The 26,847-nt window shown below is 39.0% G+C and overlaps 2 protein-coding genes and 1 long non-coding RNA gene across 3 annotated transcripts in view; 2 read left to right on the top strand and 1 right to left on the bottom strand.

Moving 5' to 3' along the window:
* Positions 1 to 1,545, bottom strand: part of LOC116040117 — an 18,560-nt gene extending 17,015 nt beyond the window's left edge. The window contains exons 1-2 of the long non-coding RNA XR_004102585.1: positions 1,532 to 1,545; positions 289 to 290 (exon numbers count right to left, since the gene is read on the bottom strand). This is a non-coding gene — a long non-coding RNA (uncharacterized LOC116040117). The remainder of the gene's footprint in view (positions 1 to 288; positions 291 to 1,531) is intronic.
* LOC118495428 (C-type lectin domain family 17, member A-like) lies at positions 747 to 3,667 on the top strand. The gene is made up of 5 exons (XM_036003064.1): positions 747 to 909; positions 2,450 to 2,518; positions 2,950 to 3,083; positions 3,302 to 3,402; positions 3,495 to 3,667. The coding sequence occupies exons 1-5, from the start codon at positions 846 to 848 to the stop codon at positions 3,634 to 3,636; spliced, it is 510 nt and encodes a 169-aa protein (XP_035858957.1). The 5' UTR covers positions 747 to 845; the 3' UTR covers positions 3,637 to 3,667.
* A 4,391-nt stretch (positions 3,668 to 8,058) lies between these two features.
* On the top strand, positions 8,059 to 12,651 carry LOC116040110 (CD209 antigen-like protein E). Its single transcript, XM_031285333.2, has 6 exons — positions 8,059 to 8,282; positions 9,111 to 9,197; positions 10,112 to 10,228; positions 11,719 to 11,852; positions 12,074 to 12,174; positions 12,267 to 12,651. The coding sequence occupies exons 1-6, from the start codon at positions 8,201 to 8,203 to the stop codon at positions 12,406 to 12,408; spliced, it is 663 nt and encodes a 220-aa protein (XP_031141193.1). The 5' UTR covers positions 8,059 to 8,200; the 3' UTR covers positions 12,409 to 12,651.
* The last annotated feature ends 14,196 nt before the right edge of the window (positions 12,652 to 26,847 follow it).

Raw genomic sequence — 26,847 nt, 5'->3', positions numbered from 1 at the left:
TATTTAAATATATCAGTTATACATGCTATACTAATCAAATGTTTAGAGACTTTAAAGTGCTCATATTATGCTCATTTTCAGGTTCCTAATTGTATTTAGAGGTTATATCAGAATAGGTTTATGTGGTTTAATTTTCAAAAAACACCATATTTGTGTTGTACTGCACATTGCTGCAGCTCCTCTTTTCACCCTGTGTGTTGAGCTCTCTGTTTTAGCTACAGAGTGAGACATCGCACTTCTGTTCCATCTTTGTTGGGAGTCGCACATGCGCAGCAGCTAGGTCAGCACAGCTAGCTAGTCAGTATTAGGGCGTGCCACGCTAGCAGCTAGGAGAGCATTATAACGTGTGTTCCAAAGTGACCACGTTTGTCTCTGAAGTAAAGGCTGGACTACAATAGAGCTGTTTGGAGCAGTTTGTGAACAGTGTTTTCTGTTGGAGATGGTAAGTCCCTTTGGGGGGGACTTTGGGCTTTTTCACTTTGGAAACATATTTACATTTCTTGATCTCTTTAATCACATAATCCAACTGAAGAGAGACTGAGAGTCCAATATTGGGCAAATGTACCTGTAAAGTTCCTAGTTAAATACCATTGTCTTAAAGTTGTTTGTGACGCTGTAGAAGAAGATCAGATATTATTGTTTGGAGTTCCTGTTTTGTGTTCTTGGCTGTTAAAATGAAATTAATCCCTTAAACACTAAAGTCTGTGATCCCTCATATGATAAAGACAACATCCAGATGTGTCATTGACACCACCTTGGCTCTTTGTTTCTTAGAGAATACAAGAAGTTTGTCTTCCCAAAGTTAAACTAAACAAACTACTATTAATCTGATTCTGTTGAAAATAATGATAACCTCTCCTCTCATAATGACAGTTTCAGAGAGAGACGAGTTTAAGAGAACCAACCTTGGTAAGTACAATGATGAAACTTCTCCAGTAATCAGAGTTTAGATCTTAACGGGTATACAGTAAGTCCAAGCAAGGTAAATAAAGGTGTTACTCGTGTTAAATATAATGTGAAATATCCCAGTTAAATCCTGTCAGTGAGGACTGATGAGATGATTTCTCAGGCAGAACACTGAAGTGATAAACAGGAGCAGAACAAAGCTAAAGAAGAGTGGATAACAGGGACTTTGATTCATCATGTGGACAGATACATTACTCTAAATCAATGGTAATGTTGCTCTGTGTCTGTTGCCTATCTATAAAGGACATTGTTTTGCTAACACATCAGCCAATAGCAACTTCACAAAGTCATGGTTGTGTGTGTTATCATGTTCCAGAAGTCTTCCGTCCCCAAGTGGACAGAAAATGAATAAAGGGAAATTAATGAATTAACCAGTCACATTTGTCAGCCAGTAAACTTTGAGTCCAGCACAAATTAGGTCTCAGGATGCTAGATGACATAGGGGCATATTAGAATCTGTAAAAGGTAACTGTTTACAAGTATTAAACTAACTACCTATAATTGATGGATGAATTTTATTTTTATTTTATTAACCTTTATTTATTCAGGGAGGTTCCCTGATCACATTCACACAGTTCCACATTCATACCTGGAAGCTGCCCAGTACAACCACAGTCTGATCTGTCGGCTCCACTGGAGCGGTTTGGAGTTAAGGGCCTTGCTCAAGGGCACCTCAGTGGTGGTAATGAGGGAGGGACAAGCACTGCTCTTTCACTTTCCCCACCCAGAATTTATCCTGTCGGTCTGGGGATTGAACTGACGGCCCCCCGGTCACAAGCTCGCTTCTTTAACCTTCAGGCCACCACTGCCCAGAATGAGCTATGTCAATGATGTGTTCACACACATACTGGGGCGTTTTGGGACCGATTGGTGGGGATTTGCCACTGCTTCATGTCAACAGTTACCTTAATATAATACTGTATGAGGCGTTTTCTTTTGCTGGGTGCAAATGTTTCACCAAAACAAGTTCCTTCCTGAAATGATTTTGCAGAGCCATGTTCGCAACAAGGCAACAACCCCTGACCATGTTTATTTCTATGTGTAGTGTATGTGTGGAGGGGCCAGACCTTCCTCCACAGTGCTGTAGAGATAGGTCTGACAATGAGAGACCAGGATTGATATGATAATCCACTGTTGGTGGTTTGAATTGATCAGATCATTTTAGACTATGAAGTGCAACTGGCTACTACGCAGATTAAATAAGTGTATTAAGTGTAGATCACTTTGTGAATGGTAACAAAGTGCCACATCATAATCCACACTTCTTTTTAACTTTGCAGTAACATTCAATGACACAGCAGTTTCAGTTCTCTGTTCCTACATTCATGGAGAGGATGAGATCCAAAAACAATCATCTCAGGATCACTAGTGATCACTGATATAGTTACAAGAAAGCTAATGATATGGTATTAGATGAAGAAGAGGAAAGAAACACCCTGTCATCTCTAGATTAATGCAACAGACAATGGGAATTATGTTTCAGATGTTGAGGCTGGTTTAAAAAACCTGACTGATGAGAGAGATGACCTGAAGAGGAAGCTGAATAACTTAGGTAAGTATGATGATGAATTCAGAAATCAGAGTTTGGATCAAGAAGCGTCCAAGTCCAATAATGGGCAAATGCAAGTGATTATTTTACATGTAAGGTTCCCGGTAAATATAATGATTGTCCCAAAGTTTCTTTCCAAGTTATAGTATAAGTCCAAAAGTAAGAAGACTACGAGCAATAGAATGAATGGTGCAATAGATTTTAAGAATTTATATATTGGCTTTGAGAATGTAAACAGTTTTGCTCACATATAATCTATAATACTGGCCTCATGCAACATTATTACATTATAACTACTGTCACATCACACTGACTTTACAATAATTTTATTTTTTCCCCCAAATAACATTGCCCATTTGTTGTCTCAATGAAAGTCCAACGAAAAAGATTTGTTAATTTTGTTTTTCATTTGGGTTCTTTCTGTTTTCACTAAGCTCAAAAAGGATGGGAGTATTTCAGCGGTAGTTTCTACTACATTTCTTCTACCAAGAAAACCTGGAAACAGAGTAGAGATGACTGTCTTCAAAAGGGTGCAGACCTGGTGATTATCAACAGCAAAGAAGAACAGGTACGTGTGTGTGTGTGTGTGTGTGTGTGTGTGTGTGTTTGTGTGTGTGTGTGTGTGTGTGTGTGTCAGACATTGTTTAGAATAAAGAATACAAATGTTGAATGAATGTAATGTAGGTCAATGCGGTGGCTGATACATTGAAATTAGTTCAGTAGGTGTGAATGTTGTAAAGGTTCTGTTATATTGTTTAAAGTTTGTGACTCTCTTTTTTAAACAAGAATTTCACAAGAAAATCTCAGAAGATCATGTGGATTGGCCTGACTGACTCAGAGACAGAGGGGACGTGGAAATGGGTGGATGGGACTCCACTGACCAAAAGGTTCACACATTTTTTCCATTCGGTCCATTCAAACTAAATCACTATCTTGTGCTTCTTGGGTTGTGTTCTCTGATAAAAGATCTTTTTTTCAGCTCCTGGGATTCCGGGGAGCCTAACGGTGGGGAAAATGAAAACTGTGTGGAAATGAAGAAATTTGAGTTAGAAAACAGCTGGAATGATCTAAGCTGTTCCACTCGACTCAACTGGATCTGTGAAATGAAAGACCGTCCATAACTCTGTAACCAAACCCACCAGACAGAAAATTAAGGACGATAAATATATTGGTGATACAATTTAAATCTAAAAAGTAACCTGATATGCTCATGTGGACACATCATTGCCATTGAAAATCATTTGCAGCTCAGTGTGGGATAATCTGAAGCCTGGTTATTTGTGCTGCAGTAAAGTGACCTGTTAACACATAGAAACAAATGTCCAACAAGGTTCACTGCTTTGGCTAATAATATGTTATACATGCTAAATTTTTATTTATTTATTGCTTTCAGAATGAATGTATAAATGTTTATGGGTGGGAGGGGGGATGTGTGCGTCTGGCCACATCACAGGGGGGTCTAGTCCTGTCTCATTGGTTTAGTTATGAGCTGTTTTCTTTGTCATTATGTTGTGAAGGCAGCCTCTTTAACACATCTCAAGGTACAGTTAAAAGGATGGTTGTGGAGGAAATTTATTTTCTATTTTCACATTGACCTATGAACATTTTTTGTTATTATTACGTGTCTGATGATTTCTTTTTATCCATCAAGATGTTATTTTTGTATCTTGTCACATTTCATTATCTTGTCAACAAGTACGTCAGCAGATACTTCCATTATATTCAAAGTGCCTTCATGTGTTTGTTTAGATACAAGCCCATATGTTTCTATACAAGAGAATACAATAACTAGATTTGTCCTGGTTAACATCACACACTTTTTTCACATTTTAATCTTTAAATGTTTAACTTGAATATTCTCTTTTCTATCATAATTACACAATGTTTCCAAAGTCTCATAAGCTGATTTTACCTTCTTTAACTCTGTGTCAACTTGATAAGTCTTAGTTTGTAGTCTGACATTTTCCAGGATAAGAAGAAACATTTACTGAAAAACGAGGAAGAAGAGGGAGAGAGAGATTCTATGAAGCTGCAAAAAAGTAGCTCCTGAATACATCTCAAAGTTGGAGCCTGAACATTAAAAATAATCTTAAGAAAGGACTCTCCAGGAGAGGTAACAACACTGAAGTTCATTTGTCAGCATTTGACAGACTAGGAGGGGAGGTGCCATCTGACCACCTTCAGGAAGAGTCAGAGAGTAGTAAAGGTGTCTTTTGGTCTGAACAGGAACTTTGGATGCAACAGTACCAGAAGCATCTCGGTGTAAGGTCAATGGGGTCTTCTTTCTCAGGTGTTGTACAACTATGCCTATTCATGTTTCAGTATACATATGTACACCAAAGGGGTGAATTTTTCCCTTGTTTTGTGTGCCATTATTCCTCTTTATAACACAGATATCTCAACCAGTGTATCTCCCACTGATGTCTTTTTCCTTTTAAAGTATTTTGTGCTACAGGAAGGGAATGTAAAAACTGCACTGATGTTTAAATAAGGACTATTTATTATTTGGCTGTTAGTTTTGATATGTTAGCTCTTGAAGGCAAGGGTACAACAGGGACTCTTCTTTCTGAAACTGTACAACACGTTGGTCCATGGTTGCCTCAGTTTTGTTGAATCGTGCAATGGAACAGTTTTTTGTCATTTCTTCCTATTCAGGGTAGTTGTACCCCTACTCTGGCCAGCGGTGCTCTTTCCCCACGCCACTGCTGTCCACTTCCCCAGCTCGGTCCCTGGAGTCTCGCCCACGGAGCACAACCACACTGCAATCTCAGCACGGACAGTATGTGTTATGTGTTTACTTCCTCCATGACCTTGGCTGGATGAGGCAGCACTGTGTTATCATCCAGCTGTTACGTCTCCTGTCATCTATGGAGACACAGAGTGGAAGTACTCCTCTGCCTGGAAAGGTTAGAGGTTATGTTGGTCACTGACCTGAATGAGACCTGGCTACCACTGTCTCAACACAGCACGGGTTCATAAGCTGGAAATTCCACCACAGTTGAATAGATAAAGAATTTAGAAATCTGGTTTTAAACCTGCAAACTTCTACTTGTAACTGCTTTACATAATTGTTTTTTCTTTTGCATCCCAATTATCCAAATGTATTTATCATATCATTTTCCAATTCTGAATGTTTTATTGTCTTTCTATATTTCTTATGATTGTGCTTTCTGTGTTGTTGTTCTGACTCAATGACTCTGGGTCAATGATCTCTCGAGGATAAATATAGGTTGAATGAAAAATACATTCTGTATTGGGCATGGCATTAAGTCATTTCCTCAATCACTTCTTGCATGTTTTGGTGAGAAAACATAGTTTGGAGAGCAGCAGACTCATCTGGGATTCCTACTGGTGAACCATCTGGTAGTTAGTGAGTCCTGTCACCACTCAGTCATGTAGTCTAAACTTCAAGACTCATAATTACAACTAAAAGTTGTGTAGTGTGAACAGTACAGCAAACTGATGACTTAGTGGGAAGTTGTAGTAATATTGGTTCTTCAGTTTTCTGTTCCTTTTTTTGCATAGTGATGACTCAATCACATTAGCTAATCTTCATTCATCTCTAATGACTTTTTTCTGTTGTTTACTCATCAAATCCCTCACTCCAATTCCATTTTTGGTTCATTTGATTCACAGTCAATGTTGTTATGTTATGATCTTGACCAAATAGGGTTATAGTTTACATTTCTAATGAATTACCTGTTTCTCTGGTGGTAATGTAAACACTCTTCATTGTTCTGACCAAAGTTTCCATCCTGTGTTTTATTTTTTAACTCTTCACATTTAATTGTCAAAGGTACAGGTAGAACTCATTGTCAAGAAACATTTAGTTTGTGTAGTAAACTCTTTGGGAAGTAAAATGAGATGGCCCAATATGTAAAAGCTACATTTGGCACTTCTGACATATTAATAAATAACAAAGAACTAAAAAAAGGACAAATCCATTTTCCACGAGTTAATACCTATGAAGATCAATCTGTGTCAGGTTTTTCTAGCCAATAATCTGTACTACATTGTGTTTTGGTTAGGCACCTACTTAGATTATGGTTATTCACATCCTCATGTATGTCTCAATAATCTGTACTACTACTACACCTACTTAGATTATGGTTATTCACATGCTCATTTATGTTTTGGCAATTGCAGCAAGTTTTGGTTTGATACCATTTTGTTACACGAAAAATGGTAAACAAAAACGTGTCACATAAACAGTCCAATGTTGTGAAATTTAATTACTGTATTTAACCATCCTTTCATCCCTAATGCTCTTTTAATATTACACAACTATAGGCTACACTACAACCCTTACAGCATTACTCTCTAATATCTTTAGTACTAATGACAATGCATTTAAATAGAAATTACAATAGAGATTTATACTTGATTACCCATATACAGATTACATGACATTATACACTGAATATACAATAGAAACTAAAGACAAAGGTACACATTTAAATTACTGATAAAACCTTAAATAAGTCTTTACAGTGAAACACAGCACACATGGCTTTGAGGGGGATTTAGATACAGAATCTCAACAATATGTACGGATGTTGAGATGCAGAATGTCTTCTCTAAGAGATCTTAATGTGATAAATCCAAATGCATGTTGCAGAAATGCAACATGCATACTTCTATCATACTTAATAAAATGTGCAAACACAATAGAGTGAGCCGTGAGTGATATGATGCAGTGGAAATACAAAAATAAGTTGATATATTGTATAATAAAAAAACATGGTTCATTTCAGTTGTTAGCCAGTTTCTCTGATTGTATGTTTTTTGTGTGGAGTTAACACAGTGATCTGTAAAATGTTAATCCAAGGTTCATTTATATAGTCTACTGTACTCAACTTTCATCTCTTTTGTTTTATTCTTTGTCTTCAGATTGGAGGCATTTTATTCTATCTATTCCGTATATTATGGTCTTTAGTTCGATTTAGTGTTTGTAAGGTACAATGTTGGTAACCAGGTTGTCCAGTACCAGTTTCCTGCGTAGTGTGTGTGACTGATGCTTTATTTGGTGATACACATATGTGGAAGTATCATGTATGAGTTTCTAATAGACACAGTTTCACCTAACACGATGTATATCATTACTCAGTTTGTTTTCTCTGTCTACAAATCCTTACACTCTGGCTCATGTCTGCTTTTATCGAATTTTTAAATATATATATATATATTTAATTATTTTATTATGGACCACTTATTAAGCTGCCTACTGCTTTATTAAAAAAAGTATGTAAATGAACTAAAACAGCCACAGTAAAGCATCCTAACCTGTAGATGCAGGAACATTCTCCCATCACAATGTATCACTGACTGTACAGGACAGAGTACAAACAGTAATAAAGAGGATTGTGCTCATTTCTATTCAAAACCCTTTTACACTTCTCCCATAGGTGCATGAAGTAGAATAAAAAATACATATAGTGTGTACAAAGATTAACAGGAGATGAAGTAATGGCATGATTTAGAGACTATTGTTTTTGCGAAACAGATTTCAGTGTGAGTCAACTAGTTTCTTCCTCTATCCAACCTCTTACTTAATCTGTTAACTGTGAAGTAATGGGTTTTTAAGCTCACTCTCACACAAAGACAAGGACCAAAAGAGGAAACACAGTTAATTGCTCAGACCACACTGAACCTGACTTCTCACCAAATATCAAGCAGACACAGAGGATGCAGCAAATGGAGGTATCTGATTATGGTAATGAGTCACCGAGACCAAAGCAGAAAGGCAGTGGGGATGCAAATCAAACAGGTAATAAACTTTATCAGTTGATGGTTTATGTGTAGCCTACTGTTAAACAACACAGTTCTACTTATTGTACTCTATCAAGTGTTTTAAGCTGCACTAGTGGCATGGCCCAACAATCCTGTCCTTCAATACTGAAAAAGTGTTTACTGTTAAATATTTCATCAAAACCACGATCTTTGCTGAGTCTTAACCATTATTTCATCAATGAGTCAATTCTTTGTTTGGTCTCTACATGCATCTCCATGTCCGAAAATGGTGAAAATGTCCAAGATGACGTCCTCAAATGTTTTGTTTTGTCCACAAGTCAAAGATATTCAGTTGACTGTCACAGAGGAGAGAAGAAACTAGAAAATATTCACATTTAATTAGCTGATCAGAGAAGTTTTACTGTTTTTTCATTAAAATATTACTCAAACTGATTAATCAATTTTCAAAATAGTCAGTGATTGATTTAATAGTTGACAACTTAGTGATTCACCATTGCAGCTCTAGTGAGCTCTAGTGTTAAAGTCCTGTGATGTATATAAATTGTTACATAACAGCAATCCTGTTTCTTGCCCTATTGGACGTCATTGTATCGATGTCAACAATTCATTTGGGAGTAACTGACAGAAAAAAAAAAAGACCCAAGTTGTAATTATATGTAACTCTCCATTCAGTCAACCATTAGCATGCTAATGTAGGTTGGTTAGTTTGGTTAATTTACTTGATAATCTTACTGAAAGTTGAATTAATTTATCATTATTTTAATGTGTCAACAGCACATGGCAGCTTCACATGGCTGCCAGAGTGGTTTACATTTTTGTTGGTGAGTCTGTGTTGGTTTTACAGAGAGAAGACTCTGCCAGGTGCTTCTCCTCAGCTTTGGGCTGCTGTGCGTCATACAAGCCATTCTCAATGTTTCTCTACGCCTGACATGTGAGTATGGTTTCTTTGTATTGTGTAAGTTAAAATGTGCTAAGACAGTTGCATCAGTAGCACCACCATATTGCAAGTTCAAACGCTCAGTGATGTAACTTCACATGTTGGTGTCAAAACCTTTACGCAACTGTTTTGCTGTCAAACTAAACCTGAACAAAATTTTGGTTTTAAATTAATTTAAAATGTATATTTTTTTTAATTCATGTACAGAGCTCAGCATAAATAAGTACACCTATGATAAATTTGACTAAAAAGAGGAATAAAAAAATCGTCTTTTGGAAATTGATCTTAATGCCTTAATTAAAAAAATGTGTAAAAATCCAACCTTTAAGGACACCAATTTTCTTTGTGAATGAATAATGTATCGTGAATACATAAATGTTCTTCCTTAAAATACAGTGGGCATAAGTGAGTACACCCCTATGTTAAATTCCCATAGCATAGTATTCTGGATAGTATGCATCCTGAAAAAGAGATGATAGAGAGATGATTTTATGGAAAGTACCCCATGCCAATGTCTAGGTATGGTGAAGGGTATGTGATGATGTGGGGCTATTTTAATTCCAAAGGCCAAGGGAACTTTATTAGGATACATAGTATCCTGGATCCATGAAATAACTGGCCTTTAAAAATAAAAATCTGCCTGCCTCTATGGGAATTTGACATAAGGGTGTACTCACTTATGCTCCCTGTATTTTAAGGAAGAACATTTATTTATTTACGATACATTATTTACAAAGGAAATTGGTGTCCTTAAAGGTTGGATTTTTCCTCATTTAATAATATTTATTTAATATAATAAATAATTAAGGCATTAAGTTCAATTTCCAAAAGATGATTTTTTATTCCTCTTTTTAGTCAAATTTAGCATGGGTGTACTCATTTATGCTGTGCACTGTATATCCTATCAGTATACTCTACCCACTCGGACTGCAACGCAACTCATTTTAGTAGCCAAGACCAGCTAACCAACAAGATCAAGAACCTGGAGGAGGAGAGGGACAGGCTGAGGACTAATCTGGAGACAGGTGAGAACAGATCAGGCTAAGTCTTCTCACCTTAACTTTACTTTACTATTTCCTTTGTATAGTTCTCTAAAAATGAAACGGAAACTTGTTTCGGGGAGAATAAAATTAGTTTTCCTAGTAACCTTACCAAAAACGCTCAGGATGCTGCAAATGTTGGTATAATATGATAATGGCTGGTGTATTTAAGACAAAAACATTTTTTTTTGAATGAATGAATCAAAATAGAAACATACTATGTGTCAGTGGCATGTTGATCTTTACATTGTTAGTTCATTTCCTAACCTGGCCTGGGACACACATTCATACGGTCTGATAAAGTACTTATTTGACTTTAACTTATAGATCATTATTAGTTTTTTTAACCTTTGTGTTGTCTTCCCGTCGACCAACTTTTCTTTTAACGCTTTGGACGTCATTGCGACAGTTTTGTTGCTTTTCCCGATGTTTTTGTCATTTTCTTCCTGCGTCTTTTGACAGATTTCTGTTATTCATACAACTCTGAATTGTTGTTTAAAACTTTTACAGACTACTTAATAAAATCTCTGGTTTTATTCAATCGTAAGTCCATAACTACAGTTCATGGATACAGGCACAGAGACAGAGAGAACGGGAACTGAAGGCTAGGTCAGCAACGATTAGCAACGATTAGCTCTGGTTACACACTGCGGAACACACTGCCGTGGAGAGGGTGAACGACCAGACTCTGATAAATCTTGTTCGGGACGCTTTCACAGCGGTTTATCAGTACAGTTAATCGGGAAAGCCACAACACCACAAACAGCGTGCTGCTACTAACGTTAGCCTCTGAGCCTGAAGAGAATCGTTGACGCTGTGTCATGCACGCGCACCGCGACTTCATGAGGGGGAGGTGTGCGTCGCTAGTCTTTGTACTATAAAAATACTTTGTTGATTGGAAAAAAATTTAATTTGCATTTTATCTACCTGGTCGAGTCTCAATCTACCTGGGCGGGACACCCAAGTTTCTATCGCAAGCAACCACGTGGTGGCAGCAGGAGTTCCTGTTTCGAGTGAATGAGGCACAATATCATCATCATGCCCTTGTCTGTTCCAAATTACAATAACTCAACAGCACATTACAGAGTGTGCTTCTCAGTATCATCATACAGTAAATGTCAAGAGATGTAGTCTGTCACAAACAATGTGCTGCACTTCAAATATGTCAACAATTTTCCTTCCTTTTTCATTCTTCCATTAGTAAGTCCAAAAGTAAGAAGACTATGAGCTACAGAATGAATGGTGCAATAGATTTTAAGAATTTATATTGGCTTTGTGGATGTAAACAGTTTTGCTCTCATATAATTCATAAAACTGGCCTCATGCAACATTTATGACCACTGTCACATTTACATTTGTTGACTTTACAATAATTTTTATTTTTCCCTAAAATAACAAATTGCCCTGTTGTTATCCCATTGAAAGACCATTTGTTAATTTTGTTGACCATTTGGGTTCTTTCTGTTTTCACTAAGCTCAAGAAAGATGGGAGTATTTCAACGGTAGTTTCTACTACATTTCTTCTATCGAGAAAACCTGGCAAGAGAGTAGAGATGACTGTCTTCAAAAGGGTGCAGACCTGGTGATTATCAACAGCCAAGAAGAACAGGTGTGCATGTGTGTGTGTGTGTGTGTGTGTGTGTGTGTGTGTGTGTGTGTGTGTGTGTGTGTGTGTGTGTCAGTCAGACGTAGTTTAAAATAAAGAGTAAAAATGTTGAATGAATGCAAAGATCAATGCGGTGGCAGATACATAGACATTGGTTTAATGGGTGTGAATGTTGTAAAGATTCTGTGATATTGTTTAAAGTTTGTAACTCTTTTTTAAACAAGGATTTCACAACAAAATTTGATAAGAGACTGTGGATTGGCCTGACTGACTCAGAGACAGAGGGGACGTGGAAATGGGTGGATGGGACTCCACTGACCAAAAGGTTCACACATTTTTTCCATTTGGTCCATTCAAACTAAATCACTATCTTGTACTTCTTGGGTTGTGTTCTCTGATAAAAGCTCTTTTTTTCAGCTACTGGGATTCCGGGGAGCCTAACGATGAGAACGGTGAAGACTGTGTGGAAATACGTTATTTTGATCCAGAAAACAGCTGGAGTGATAATAACTGTCTCACTCAACTCAACTGGATCTGTGAAATGAAAGTCCGTCCATAACTCTGCAACCAAACCCACCAGACAGAAAACTAAGGACGATAAATATATTGCTGATACAATTTAAATCTTTACAAAAGCAACCTGAATATACTCATGTGGACACATCATTTCCAAGAAAAAACTGCATTTTAGGATTTGCCAGCTCAGTGTGGGATAATCTGAAGCAATATGTTATCATTCAGAGGATACATTAGGATTTTTGACAACCTCTGGTCCGTCTGGTTTTATTTTCTAAAAAAGCTTGTAAAACATCAACCCTGTTGTCCACAGTCAATCTATGAACACCATTCTTTTCAGGAAACACTGGGCTATTAGAATATCTGTGCTGCAGTGAGGTCACTTGAATGTTAAAAAAGGTTGTAGGACCTTAAAGACAAATAAATAAATAAATAAAACAGAACATGAATCTCACAGATATGTATTGACATCACACAGCAATAAAACCTAAGCCAATCTCCTGTCTAAAACACTTCTCATATGTATTAGGAGTCAAACAGTGAAGAAATAAACATAACTTATACAGTGGACAAAATATCTACATTTTTTCAAAAAAGTCCTGACGCTTTTGCCCTCATGACATTCACTTATGCCAATACTCAAAATAATAGCATTTGTGTTGTCTAAAACAGTTCTCCTATACTGTATACTTTGAGTCATCCAGTGCAAAATTAAACCTAATGAACATTATAACTCATATAAAGGACTATTTTTTAAACTATTTATACTTCTAGGCCCAAATTTATGCCAAAACTCAAAACAGTGATGCTATTCTTCTCTGTAGAATGGTTTCAAACGGTATACCGTGACCAAATGTGACCACAGATCGTAGACGATCTTTGGTCACATTTTACTGTTCTGACTTGTATGAGTGATCTCTTCTCACGATAAACAATCATTGTTCTCCGGACTTGCCTTCCATTGGTTGACAAAACATCAACAAGCTCTCGCAAAGCATCATGGGGAATTTCAAGATAGACCCTAGCATCGAAGCTAGTGGCAGCAATGACCGAAAAATTGATGTAAGAGTTTGGATTTATTGCTCAAGGACCCCGAAAAAAGGCAGAAGTTCCAGGCTGGATACAAAACCTCCTGTAAGAGTTACAAAGACACCAAAGACACCACCGTGACGGCCGGGGTGTTAGCTTTTAGCTGCAAAAGACGGTATGTCTCTAGCACTTATTGCTATAAAATGATTAAAATATGAATAAGAGATGCCGTTTTTCCTTGTATATGATATAGGTCTCAGTTATACATGCTTTGATTTATTGCTTGCTGAATAAATGTATAAATGTTTATGGGTGGGAGGGGGGATGTGTGTGTCTGGCCACATCACAGGGGGGTCTAGTCCTGTCTCATTGGTTTAGTTATGACCTGTTTTCTGTCATTGTGTTGTGAAGGCAGCCTCTTTAACACATCTCAAGGTACAGTTAAAAGGATGGTTGTGGAGGAAAGAAGGAGTGTCCGTAATTCAAGAGAATGTCTATACTAGAAAATGGGTAGTTTATTTGTTTATTTTCTATTTTCATATTTTCATATTGACTTATGAGCATTTGTGTTATTATTACGTGTCTGGTGATTTCTTTTTATCTTTCTTTCTTTCTACTTCCATTATATTCAAAGTGCCTTCATGTGTTTGTTAGGATGTACATTTTGGTCATTGTGAAATGAAATGTTTTTGTATGTTATGTGGAGAATACAATAAATATATGTGTCCTGGTTAACATCACACACAGACTGAATTTTAATCTTTAAATGTTTAACTTGTATATTGTCTTTTCTATCATAATTACACAATGTTTCCAAAGTCTCATAAGCTGACTTTACCTTCTTTAACTCTGTGTCAACTTGATAAGTCTTAGTTTGTAGTCTGACATTTTCCAGGATAAGAAGAAACATTTACTGAAAAACAAGGAAGAAGAGGGAGAGAGAGATTCTATGAAGCTGCAAAAAAGTAGCTCCTGAATACATCTCAAAGTTGGAGTCTAAACATTAAAAATAATCTTAAGAAAGGACTCTCCAGGAGAGGTAACAACACTGAAGTTCATTTGTCAGCATTTGACAGACTAGGAGGGGAGGTGCCATCTGACCACCTTCAGGAAGAGTCAGAGAGTAGTAAAGGTGTCTTTTGGTCTGAACAGGAACTTTGGATGCATGATTCAGAACGGGCCACTGCTCGGCCTGGTGTTGCTGCTCGCAGCTTTCTCCAGAACCCCTGTACCCCGAGATTACTCCCAGAAGGACCCCAGAGCAACCTACCCTACCAGAGACGGAGACTCGAGTTCCAGACTCTGACTCGAGTCACACTTAAGTCACACACATACACACACACACACACACACACACACACACACACACACACACACACACACACACACACATACACACACACACACACACACACACACACACACACACACACACACACACAGTGACTTCAGACTTGTTACATTGATTAATTAAACTTAAAGGTCCCATGACATGCTGCTTTTTGGATGCTTTTATATAGGCCTTAGTGGCCCCCTAATACTGTATCTGAAGTCTCTTTTATATAGGCCTTAGTGGCCCCCTAATACTGTATCTGAAGTCTCTTTTATATAGACCTTAGTGGTCCCCTAATACTGTATCTGAAGTCTCTTTTATATAGACCTTAGTGGTCCCCTAATACTGTATCTGAAGTCTCTTTTATATAGACCTTAGTGGTCCTCTAATACTGTATCTGAAGTCTCTTTCCTGAAATTCAGCCTTGGTGCAGAATTACAGCCACTAGAGCCAGTCCCACAATGAGCTTTCCTTAGGATGTGCCATTTCTGCGTCTGTAGCTTTAAATGCTATTGAAGATGAGAGAGGGGGGGCAAGGTGGAGGGTGGGGGTGTGGCCTTGACCAACTGCTATTTTGCTTGTTTGCAAGCCATGATGTCTCTCTTTTGGCGTTTTTCCATTACATGGTACCTGCTCGACTCGACTCTACTCGCCTCGCCTCGACTCGGCACACTGTGCGTCCGTTTTCCATTGCAGATTTTAGTACCGCCTCAGCGTGGCTGGTCGTCTTGCTGGCTCGACGCACACACCAGCGCACAAGTATAACATCAGGCCACTTGAGCTTGTTTCACAGTTCTGCGGAGGCTCCACGCAGAGCTTTCGCCGTAGCCTATGTAATATGTGGCCTGATGTATACATTTTTCAGCTGGTGTGTGCGTCGAGCCAGCATGTGTGTGTGTATGTAGGATACAGCGAAAGCTCTGCCTGGACTGGAGCCTCCGCAGAACTGAAACAAGTGGCGCCGCAGTAAACTGCCGTGACCTAACACAGAACGTGGAAGGTGTGTGTTGTTGCCACAGCCAGAAGACACATTTTGTTTCAGAAGAAGCTGGAGGCAGCAACAAAAAACACAGCTGGCTAAACTGTTTAAAAATAGCGGGTTTGTTCAGGACACCCCGTCTGTCGCTTTCATGTCACCTTTTCGGCTCGCCTCAGCTCACTTCAGCTCGCTTGGAACCTCGACTGAGGAGGTACTAAAAAAAGTACCTGTTAGCAGGTACCAGGTACTTTTTTCGTAATGGAAAACCAAAAAAGGCGAGTAGAGTCGAGGCGAGTCAAGCAGGTACCGTGTAATGGAAAAGCGCCTTTTCTCATGGGTGGGCCAAATTCTCTGGTTGGGCTAAGCAGAGAAAGGGGAGGTAACCTTTCCCCTTATGACCTTATAAGGAGCAGATTCCAGATCGGCCCATCTAAGCTTTCATTTTCCCAAAGGCAGAGCAGGATACCCAGGGCTCAGTTTACACCTATCACCATTTCCAGCCACTGGGGGACCATAGGCAGGCAGGGGGAACTCATAATAATGTTAAAAAACCTCATAAAGTGAAATTTTCATGCCATGGGACCTTTAAAGAAAACTGACATTTACATATTTGACTTGGTAACAAAGTGCTTGCTGCAAACGTAACGTAGGTCATATCGTTAGTTTAGTGTTTTTCTATTCTCTCTGCTGATTCCTCACGTCCGTATCAACTTCCACTTTTGTCTTTATAAAAGCTCAGTTTTTCGGGTCGGCAGCTTATAGAAACTTAAGTTATTGTTCTCTTGTGTTTACACCTTAGGCTGCTAACTTATTATGAATGTGCAATACGTAATCTGTTATCTTTAATGTGCATTGTAATGTGCAAGTAATTTTTTTATTATTTGTACATTTTTAGTGTTTTTTGTGATTGTTGTGTTTTAAAAGGAGATCTGCCAACAATTGTGTGGTCATTTCTTCTGTCTTCATCAACTCTCTCCTGAGCTAAGAGGCTGTCTTCTAACTTTTCTGCCTGTCAGAAATCTTGTATTTTTTTTATTAAGTCTGCATGTCTTTACATTAATCAGGACAGTATTGGTTCTGTGTTTGCCACTGTTAATACAGTGGACAGTGAGCAGATGATTTTGAGTGCTGTGGTCATTGACAGAGTGTTTTGCAACCTGGCAAATGTTACAAAATCCTTCAAACCTTTGCCAACTGTTTTTCTATTCTATAATTGACTGAGCGACAGCTTTGAGCATGTGGTAAGAGCATGTTTAGCACTGTAAAATTTCTGATTTCCTTCCATGTTTTCAGTTTTGAACAAAAGGCCGAAGCCCTGTCCAAGTAGCTGACATTGCTCTCCCTGTTCAATAACAGTAGAACACTTTGAACTAGTGCCCAGCTGTAATCTGTTTCAACCTGATGCTGTGGAAGTTTCCGTAGGAACTGCATTAGCAAGAATGATATTGGTGGTGTAGATTGTTTATGATTTGTCAGCATTTGACAGACTAGGAGGGGAGGTGTTATCTGACCACCTCCAGGAAGAGTCAGAGAGTAGTAAAGGTGTCTTTTGGTCTCAACAGGAACTTTGGATGCAACATTACCAGAAGCATCTCAGTGTAAGGTCAATGGGGTCTTCTTTCTCAGGTGTTGTACAACTATGCCTATTCCTGTTTCAGTATACATATGTACACCAAAGGGGTCAACTTGAAAGTGTTGTATGTACCCAGGCATCTTGTGAAATTTGGAGTCACAATAATTTATATTTTAAGCGATGTAAAGTACATCATGGATTATTTTACTTTTTCTAGTCTCTGAAATTATCACTTTAAGAACATTTTTGTTCAGACTTCAGGTTCTGGTTCCAGAAAATTTCTTTTTTTAGTTTACTATAGAAGAGTTTGCTCACTCCTTTATGTAGAGCTCTTGCATTTCTTCTTGTATTTGCTGCTGGTCTGAATGTTTCCCTTGTTTTGTGTGCCATTATTCCTCTTTATAACACAGATATCTCAACCAGTGTATCTCCCACTGATGTCTTTTTCCTTTTAATGTATTTTGTGCTACATGAAGGGAATGTAAAAACTGCACTGATGTTTAACCCTTGTGTGGTGTTCATATTTTCGTTACACAGCCTATGTTCTCGGGTCTGGTGGACCCACCACATTATTAGGCTTTTAAATCAATACAGCCATAACAATTTATGTAAAAATACTTAAACAGATGTTTACTTTAGCTCAATTACCAATGATATATACATCATTTATGATTCATATTTGCCAATTACCAATGTGAGATCATACGGTAATTTTTGTTTTTTTGTGAGAAAACATATACATTTTCTGAAACAAGATTTTTGATCATTACTTGTGCTTATTTCTTAGAACTTAATCAGAACAGGTGAAAGTGCTTGAAATGTAACATTTTTTTAACTTTGTGTGGGAATAGCAGGTGCAGAAAGATAACATATTTTTTTAGCACCTACAATTAAATACACCACGTCCAGTAGACCCGAACACCTCATATGTAATAGTTATGTGTGTACCGTGAGCAGTCATTGAAAATAAGTTATTTTTTATGTTCGTCACGGAAAATGAGCCAAAGCCAATGAGTTTGAGTTAGAAGAAATAATAAATAGCATAATTTTTCTTTTAGTAAACATTGAAAACGGGTCCTACAGACCCGAACACCTTACAAGGGTTAAAGGGGTGATAGAATGTAAAACCGAGTTTACCTTGTCATAGTTGATTTGTACGGTGGCCGACGCCCTGCAACTTAAGAAAACACACGCAAATAGACAAAACACAAGCAAATTAAGAAAACAACTTCATTAATTTGACAACACATGCGCAGCATTCAGCAAACGCACTGCAAATACACACAACACAACCAAATAGATAAACGCGCTGCAAATACACACAACACAACCAAATAGATAAACGCACTGCAAATACACACAACACAACCAAATAGATAAACGCACTGCAAATACACACAACACAACCAAATAGATAAACGCACTGCAAATACACACAACACAACCAAATAGATAAACGCGCTGCAAATACACACAACACAACCAAATAGATAAACGCACTGCAAATACACACAACACAACCAAATAGATAAACGCACTGCAAATACACACAACACAACCAAATAGATAAACGCACTGCAAATACACACAACACAACCAAATAGATAAACGCGCTGCAAATATGAAACGATGCAAAAAGAAAAGCACGCAAACCCCGAAAACAAATGCAACAAAAAAACGCTGCATCCAGATTACACAACAGAAGTTCTCCAGACCTCTAGAGGGAGCAGCTAGTGGAACAGCTGGATTTACGACCGTTATTAACCGATATTAAATTCATATATATGTTATGCTCCCGTCTCATGCCCTCCCGGCTGGTGCTGTTCCCGAGCGTCGGCTTTTCAAAATAAAAGCTCGCGTCTGGTCCACTATGTGTTTGTACTTTGGTGTGTTGGATGTTTGTGAACTAAACAGTACGACAATCATGCTAATGAATACAATAACTTTTTCAGCAGATGTCTTACAACACGTTGGAGTTAGCAAAGCAGTTTTGTGTTTATATGTGCGAGCGGGATTTATTCAGTTTGATAAATCCCATGGTAAATTGGCTGGTTTACTAACAGGGAGGGACTAGAAATCCTGTCTGGTTTTTGTTTTTTGTATTTCAAGAGCGAATTGCTCCACAATATGAATACAGATTGATCACTTATTTTGTTGGTAACCGTTGTTGTATAATCACAATATTACACTTGAGGAGGCCTACACTTCAGTAATTTCGGACCTCGAAATTAAACCCTCTGATGTAATATGGCTTAAACAAACGTCAACGTTAAACGCTGATGCAGTTTTAAATGTTTTATCACCACGAGTTTACAGACGTCTCTGCTGATTGAGTATCACCTGGGACCTGAGCCGAGACACACCCACCAAACCAGAGAAAACAGATCTCAAACATAGATTTAATATTTACAGTCTATGCAGTCTATGCAGTTTCTCTCTCTCTCTCTCTCTCTCTCTCTCTCTCTCTCTCTCTCTCTCTCTCTCCTTCCCTCTCTCCCTGTGAGGTCGAAAATCCAGCTGTTCCACTAGCTGCTCCCTCTAGAGGTCTGGAGAACTTCCGTTGTGTAATCTGGATGCAGCGTTTTTTTGTTGCATTTGTTTTCTGGGTTGGTGTGCTTTTCTTTTTGCATCGTTTCATATTTGCAGTGCGTTTATGTATTTGGTTGTGTTGTGTGTATTTGCAGTGCGTTTATGTATTTGGTTGTGTTGTGTGTATTTGCAGTGCGTTTGCTGAATGCTGCGCATGTGTTGTCAAATTAATGAAGTTGTTTTTCTTTTTGCATCGCTTCTTTTTTCGGGGTTTGCGTGCTTTTCTTTTTGCAGCGTTTCATATTTGCAGTGCGTTTATCTATTTGGTTGTGTTGTGGTATTTGCAGCGCGTTTGCTGAATGCTGCGCATGTGTTGTCAAATTAATGAAGTTGTTTTCTTAATTTGCTTGTGTTTTGTCTATTTGCGTGTGTTTTCTTAAGTTGCAGGGCGTTTGCCCCTGTCGGCCACCGTAGATTTGGTTGGTAAATAGGACATACATAGAACCTCAAAGTCCCATTGACACCTCTTTACTCTGCAAATCTCACAATTTGAAACTGCTGCTGAAAACGGGCAAATCTCAACAAAGCTCATAGTTGACGTCAACTCTGTGGCTGTGCCTTATTTGGCTCTACCTTCTACCTTTTGTAACGCCCCAAAATTTACATAGGCCACTGATCTGGGACCTGTTTGTCTTCTGAATCTAGGTCACACAGATCTCAGAAATTGTATACATCGTTCGTCTGCTATATCATTACTAAATTCACTTCTGAGACTTTTTTATGTGAGAAATCAACTATGTAAAGCTCAAATATGCACAATTTATGGCTAATTGCAAATTTAGTACGACTGTTTCGGAGTTCAGAAGCTCCACAGTATGACGTGACAGCCGGCGACTGCCTGCCCGGATCGCTGGCTTGCTGCCTGGACTGTTACCTTCACAGACCTGCGCGCTGGCTGGAGCTCTCTCAGGAGATACAGAATCCTGGCCCAGAGAAAAGTGTTTAGAACAAGTAGCTAGATATCGGACAATGGAGCGGGACGTGGATTTAATGCAGCGCAGTGGACTCGCAATGGGCGGTGCACAGGAGCTGCCTGCCGGCGACGGTTCGCGGTATGTTAACTTTTTTTTCCAACATGGATCCTCAGGGAACACAGTGTCGAAAGCATTGGTGTGTGTGTGTGTGTGTGTGTGTGTGTGTGTGTGTGTGTGTGTGTGTGTGCGCGACACACTGGAGGATGAATAAACTGTAACAAACTGTGTATCTGGTGCTTTGTAGAGTAACATTAGTTGATGAGTTTATGTGTCGGGGCAGAAATGAAGTTTGACAGGCATGTCTGGACATGTCTGTAGTTTGGAACGTTAACAGACAGTGTGAAAGCTGCCGCTGAGAAAAAAAAGTGTGTGTGATTGTGTGCGCCAGTGTTTGTGTGTGTGTGTTAGCAGACAGGCTGGGTTTGTTTGATAACAGTGCTGTGCTCAAACGGACAGCAGTGTCTGAAATATGAGACCTCTGCTTTCTCGTCTCCACTGTGTGTGTATGTGCTTCGCTCAACCAATCAGAGCTCATCTAAATATTCATGAGCATACCATATTTGGAAGAAAAGCTGTCGTTCCAAATAGGGCCATATTCACAAGGTACATTTAGGGCCAATAGAATAGCAAACAAGCCATTTTCAGCCCAACCAATGTTACATACCCTATTAGGAGACTTTAAGGAACAGTGTGAAATACCCTATATAATCATTCTATCACCCCTTTAAATAAGGACTATTTATTATTAGGCTGTTAGTTTTGATATGTTAGCTCTTGAAGGCAAGGGTATGAAAGATATTCTTCTTTCTGAAACTGTACAACACGTTGGTCCATGGTTGCCTCAGTTTTGTTGAATCGTGCAGTGGAACAGTTTTTTATCATTTCTTTCTATTCAGGGTAGTTGTACCCCTACTCTGGCCAGCAGCGCTCCTTCCCCACGCCACTGCTGTCCACTTCCCCAGCTCGGTCCCTGGAGTCTCGCCCACGGAGCACAACCACACTGCAATCTCAGCACGGACAGTATGTGTTATGTGTTCACTTCCTCCATGACCTTGGCTGGATGAGGCAGCACTGTGTTATCATCCAGCTGTTACGTCTCCCGTCATCTATGGAGACACAGAGTGGAAGTACTCCTCTGCCTGAAAAGGTTAGAGGTTATGTTGGTCACTGACCTGAATGAGACCTGGCTATCACTGTCTCAACACAGCACAAGTCCATAAGCTGGAAATCCCGCCTTCCGTCATCACCACCCACCCCGACAAAAATCAAGAAAAGATGACACGTTAAAGGGGTAGTTTACCAATTTAGCATTAAGCTTTGTATCAGTAGAAACACAGCAGTATTTTTGAATGACCGTGCTTCCCTCCCTCATGTCCCCCTGAGACGAGAGATCTCTGTATTGTGGGTCTGGAAAAAATCTTTCGATGACGGAAAACGACAATTTTTGCGTCAGTTGTAGGAGCTACTTCCACATGTTTTCAACCCGCCCATAGGGGGTTGGACTGTCGTCTTTACCCGAAGCTTGCCTAAGCAAAACAAGTGTCAGCCATCTTGAAGCTTCGCTAACAGGCTCCGTCTTTTCAGCAGAAAACTTTTACATCAAATATGTGCATTCAAACTACCGCACATGTGTACCACCAGGATACATATGCAGGACACTTTATTACATACGGAATGGTCAACACACTACGCGAGCTTCGCCTGCTACGGAGACCAGCACCTCAGTCTGCGGTGTCGCCCGATGCCGCTAGCCGGGGAAAGGGACCCAGCGGTGTGCAGGAGTGAAAAGCAGCTAGGTGGAAAGCTAATGCTAGCCGGCCACCTGTTCCATCAATCCTGCTTGCAAGTGTCCGCTCATTAGACAACAAACTGGACTACATCCAACTTCAACAAAACTCCCATCGCGAGTACAGAGACTGCTGTGTTTTTGTTGCTGTGGAAACATGGCTGACCAACATTGTACCGGACTATCCAGCTACCAGGCCTGCTAGCCTTCCGAGCAGATGGAGATGCTGCTCTGTCGCCGGCTAAGACTAGTGGAGGTGGGCTGTGTTAACACGGACTGGTGCAAAAATGGGGGTGCATGTATCCAACTAACTGCTAACTGCTGGTGGAGGTTGTGACTGTTAAATGCCGACCAATCTACATTCCATGGAAAATTACGGCTGTGTTTATATTCTGTGTTTAAAGCCCACCAAGCGCTAATGCTAGTATGCATTAGCTGAACTTTACAGAGCCTATGTGTGTGCACTAAATGTAGCCTGTTTCGTATGTCATTTTTATATAATGTCCTTTTTATATATTTTAAATGTGTAACACCACTTGAGCCACGGTGAAACGTTGTTTCGTGTATATGGTTGAAATGACAATAAAACACACTTGAGTTGAGTTGACTGTCTCACTGTCTGTCTGTCTGTAAACAGTAGGCGTGGCTTTGGAGTGGACTCTAAAGCAACGAACCAAGTGTATTCTGGGATTTAAGCCATGAGCCAAAAACACATTTCTGGCTTTTCCTGGCCTATAAGCCACCAATTTCTAAAAAAAAATTCACATTTCTACTACATAAGTGACCCAATTTAAAGATATATTCATCTTTCCAACTGTGAAATATCCCTTTAACTACAGTATTCCAGATGCACTACACCTCCTGCCCACAACACCTGGGAAGTTAGTCTCCCCCTTTATGGCTGCTGCCAAAGGCTCGATGACTAAACAAAACTATCTTGCTTGCTAATCAGTGTAATGACCCCTTTACTCCTGCTAGACCCCACACTATGAAACAAATATCCAACCCATCCTCCACACAATTTTTCAGATTCCACAATCGACATATGCTTTTTTTGGAAAAAAAACATATCACATCATGTTTTGTTTTTGAAGACTGGACATAACCTTCCTCCTCTTCATGGGATTCCCCATTGCATTAACATTCCAGGTGGAGAAACGTACAGAGCTGAAGTTAGACAACATAACTATATAATAAAATATCACAGCCATCTTCTGAGCACATCACAAATACAAAAGTGGTAATGACTAAACACAACTAAATCCCAAGTACTCATATTTCCTTTGTGTATTTCCTGTTTTGGACCTACTTGTGAGTCTGAAATAAATATAGTATGTATATGTATGTTTTTCCATCTAGCATCATGTCATTATTTAATACAAAGTTTTTCCTACAGGTTGAGAATATACTTGTGGTGGTGGGTGGAGCAGGATGTGATGGCGCGGCGTGTGATGGCTGGGTTCAGTAATAAACTAATCAAACAAAGGTTCATTAACTATTTATTGAAAACAATGACTACATAACATTAACAGATATTTAAAAAAAAATACATAACTATTGACATGTTAAACAAACCAGACTAGAAGATGATACAGATGAAGTTACTAGCAACCTTAAAACTATGATCCATTCAGAAAGTTACATGTTATTATAAATCTCAACACTGTCTCCTCCTAACTCCTGTTAAATCATATTAGACTTTGGCTGAGGCTCTTCCTATACGTTTTCAGACTGTCTTGTCAGACTAATCGAGATTCTTCCAGATGGTTGGAACGCTATTTACTTTCAAGTTTTTGCGAGGTTTGTTTTAATTTGTGGGTTTGAGAGTTATACCAAGGTGCTATTTTCCTTTTTTTCATCATCTTCTTTTTGAGAGGAGCAACAGAGTCTAAAGTCGTCCTTAGCGAGGCCGCAGCACCGTCTACAAAATGATCAATTTGGGAGGGACTAAAGTTAACATAGGAGTCCTCTGTTATATTATTATATATTATTGACCATGTCATGGATGTAAGCTGAGGCTAATCCGTTCGTGGCCCTTTATGCAAGTACTATGGGGCTTACCTACTGCTAGTACCAGCTGTGCTCGGCTCGGCTCGGCCTCGGTGCCCCATCCTCCATTTTCCATTGCAGATTCAGTACCGCCTCATACGTGAGGCGAGCGTGGCTGGTCGTCATAGCGACGCCGCAGGAAACTGCCATGACCTAACGTGACACACACACAGAACGTCAAAGGTGTGTTGTTTTTGATTCTCCGCATGTGGTTTTAAAAGCTGAGGGCACAGAACCCACGCAAAGCATAGTACATACTAATGATAGTAAGAAAATGTCTACTTAAAACAGGAAACAGCTCTTTAAAAGGTTAGATGTAATGGATCTAGTATGCAGGTTGTAGATTTAGAGGCAGTTACCAGACTGGCAAGGACCTCAGGGGAATTGGATTCTGTGATGAGTATGGACCATTGAAATTAGTGAAATAGTGTGCTTTTGGGGGTCTGAAGGTAGTGATTGCAAGAATGGATTGATGAGTCTTAATAACCATGGCTAAGTATTTGAAAGTTGAGAAATCTCCGAAAGTGCATTTAGTTCAGGACAACTAGTTTGAATGTATAGTTGCCATACCACCTTCCTTATTTCCTTCTCTAGCAGAGAATAAGAAGCTCAATAAGTGTTGCTGAGGCACTGGATGAGAGCAAACATTCAGTGAGGGGGAGTGTGCCTATATTCCCACAGCCCTATGTTCCCACATTTCTAAGAATTTTGTTTTCACTGAAAATTAGGCCCTATGTTCCCACAGTTCCCACATTTCTAAGATTTCTTTTCCAAAATGAAGGACTGTTTGTTATTTATATAAAGTGCCACTGGAGGAGTTTTGGGATCTTTAGTAAAATTAGACTTGACCCTCCCTTCGCCAGTAAAGTTTTTTCTATGACCCTCCAAACTGATTGTGAAAAGAGGAATGACCCTCCCCATCAATTTATGGATGCCTTCTGTACTGGTTAGCACTTGGCAAAGATATGTAGATACACTTCATTTTTTACAGCCATGACTTACATGATTTAACCTCTGTGTTCTCATCTTATACATCACACTCCTCTGTTATGGTGTGGTGGCCATTTCAGTAGATTTACTCACTAACATTGTTATGGAAACACAATAAGCATGGAAACTAAATGCACACTTCCTGCATTACTTCAAATACTAAGTTACTCCTCTAATTAACTAGTATTCACCTGAAATAAAACAATAAAACATTGAGACCATTCAGCAAAGCACACTGGGTAATTAATCCTACATTTCCTTATTCATAAATTTGTATCAGATTTTATCCTCCTAACCCTAACCCTAAAAATTGTTGTGGGAGGATAGGGCTTAAATTGAAGGAACATGTAGGAACACAAGACCTAATTTTGAAAATGTCCTAGAAATGTGGGAACATAGGGCTGTGGGAACATAGGGCCTGATTTTAAGAAAAATCTTCGAAATGTGGGAACATAGGGCTGTGGGACCCTTGAGTTGTGGGAACATAGGGCTGTGGGACCATTGGGCTGTGGGAACATAGGCCTGACCCCCAGTGGGGAATACGAGCTGTAGTCCATACTGAGAAATAAAATCATTAATGTTGAGACTCTTACTAGAGAGTGATTAAATGTTTAATAACTTAAATTTTAAATCACCAGAGGAGGACATAAGAGAATGTAATGTGTCTGATTTCGACATTGTCTGTTGGCGAGGAACAGCAGTTAGGTTTGATAATTGTGCAAACTGAGTTGAGTACACCCAGGTGAAGTCGGAGACAATCAGGAGACATCACTTACCATGCACTCCTTAACTTTAAATGTGCAACATCTCCAAAACAATTATTACTTGCTAGGGGTGGGCGATACTGGGAATTTTGGTATTGATCCGATACCAAGTAACTACAGGGCTAGTATCGCCGATACCGATACTTTTTACTTGTAACGTCACGATCATTGAATCATTTTGTGATTTTGCCTTTAGTTAGTTGATTATAATTATGATGAAACACAGGACAAAGACTTTAGGCAAATCTAAATGTTTTTATTTACTAACTAGAACAATATAAAACAATGTAACGGTATAAAAATAATAAAATAATATAACAAAATATAAATATAACAAAGTCAACAACACAACCAAAAATACCTTCCATTACACACAGATATCTTTGAAAAATAAAGTCAGTTGTGCAAAATAAGTA

The sequence above is a fragment of the Sander lucioperca genome, chromosome 7 (genome assembly GCF_008315115.2).
Source record: "Sander lucioperca isolate FBNREF2018 chromosome 7, SLUC_FBN_1.2, whole genome shotgun sequence".
NCBI classification, from domain to species: domain Eukaryota; kingdom Metazoa; phylum Chordata; class Actinopteri; order Perciformes; family Percidae; genus Sander; species Sander lucioperca.
This window is presented reverse-complemented; position numbering and strand designations above follow the sequence as displayed.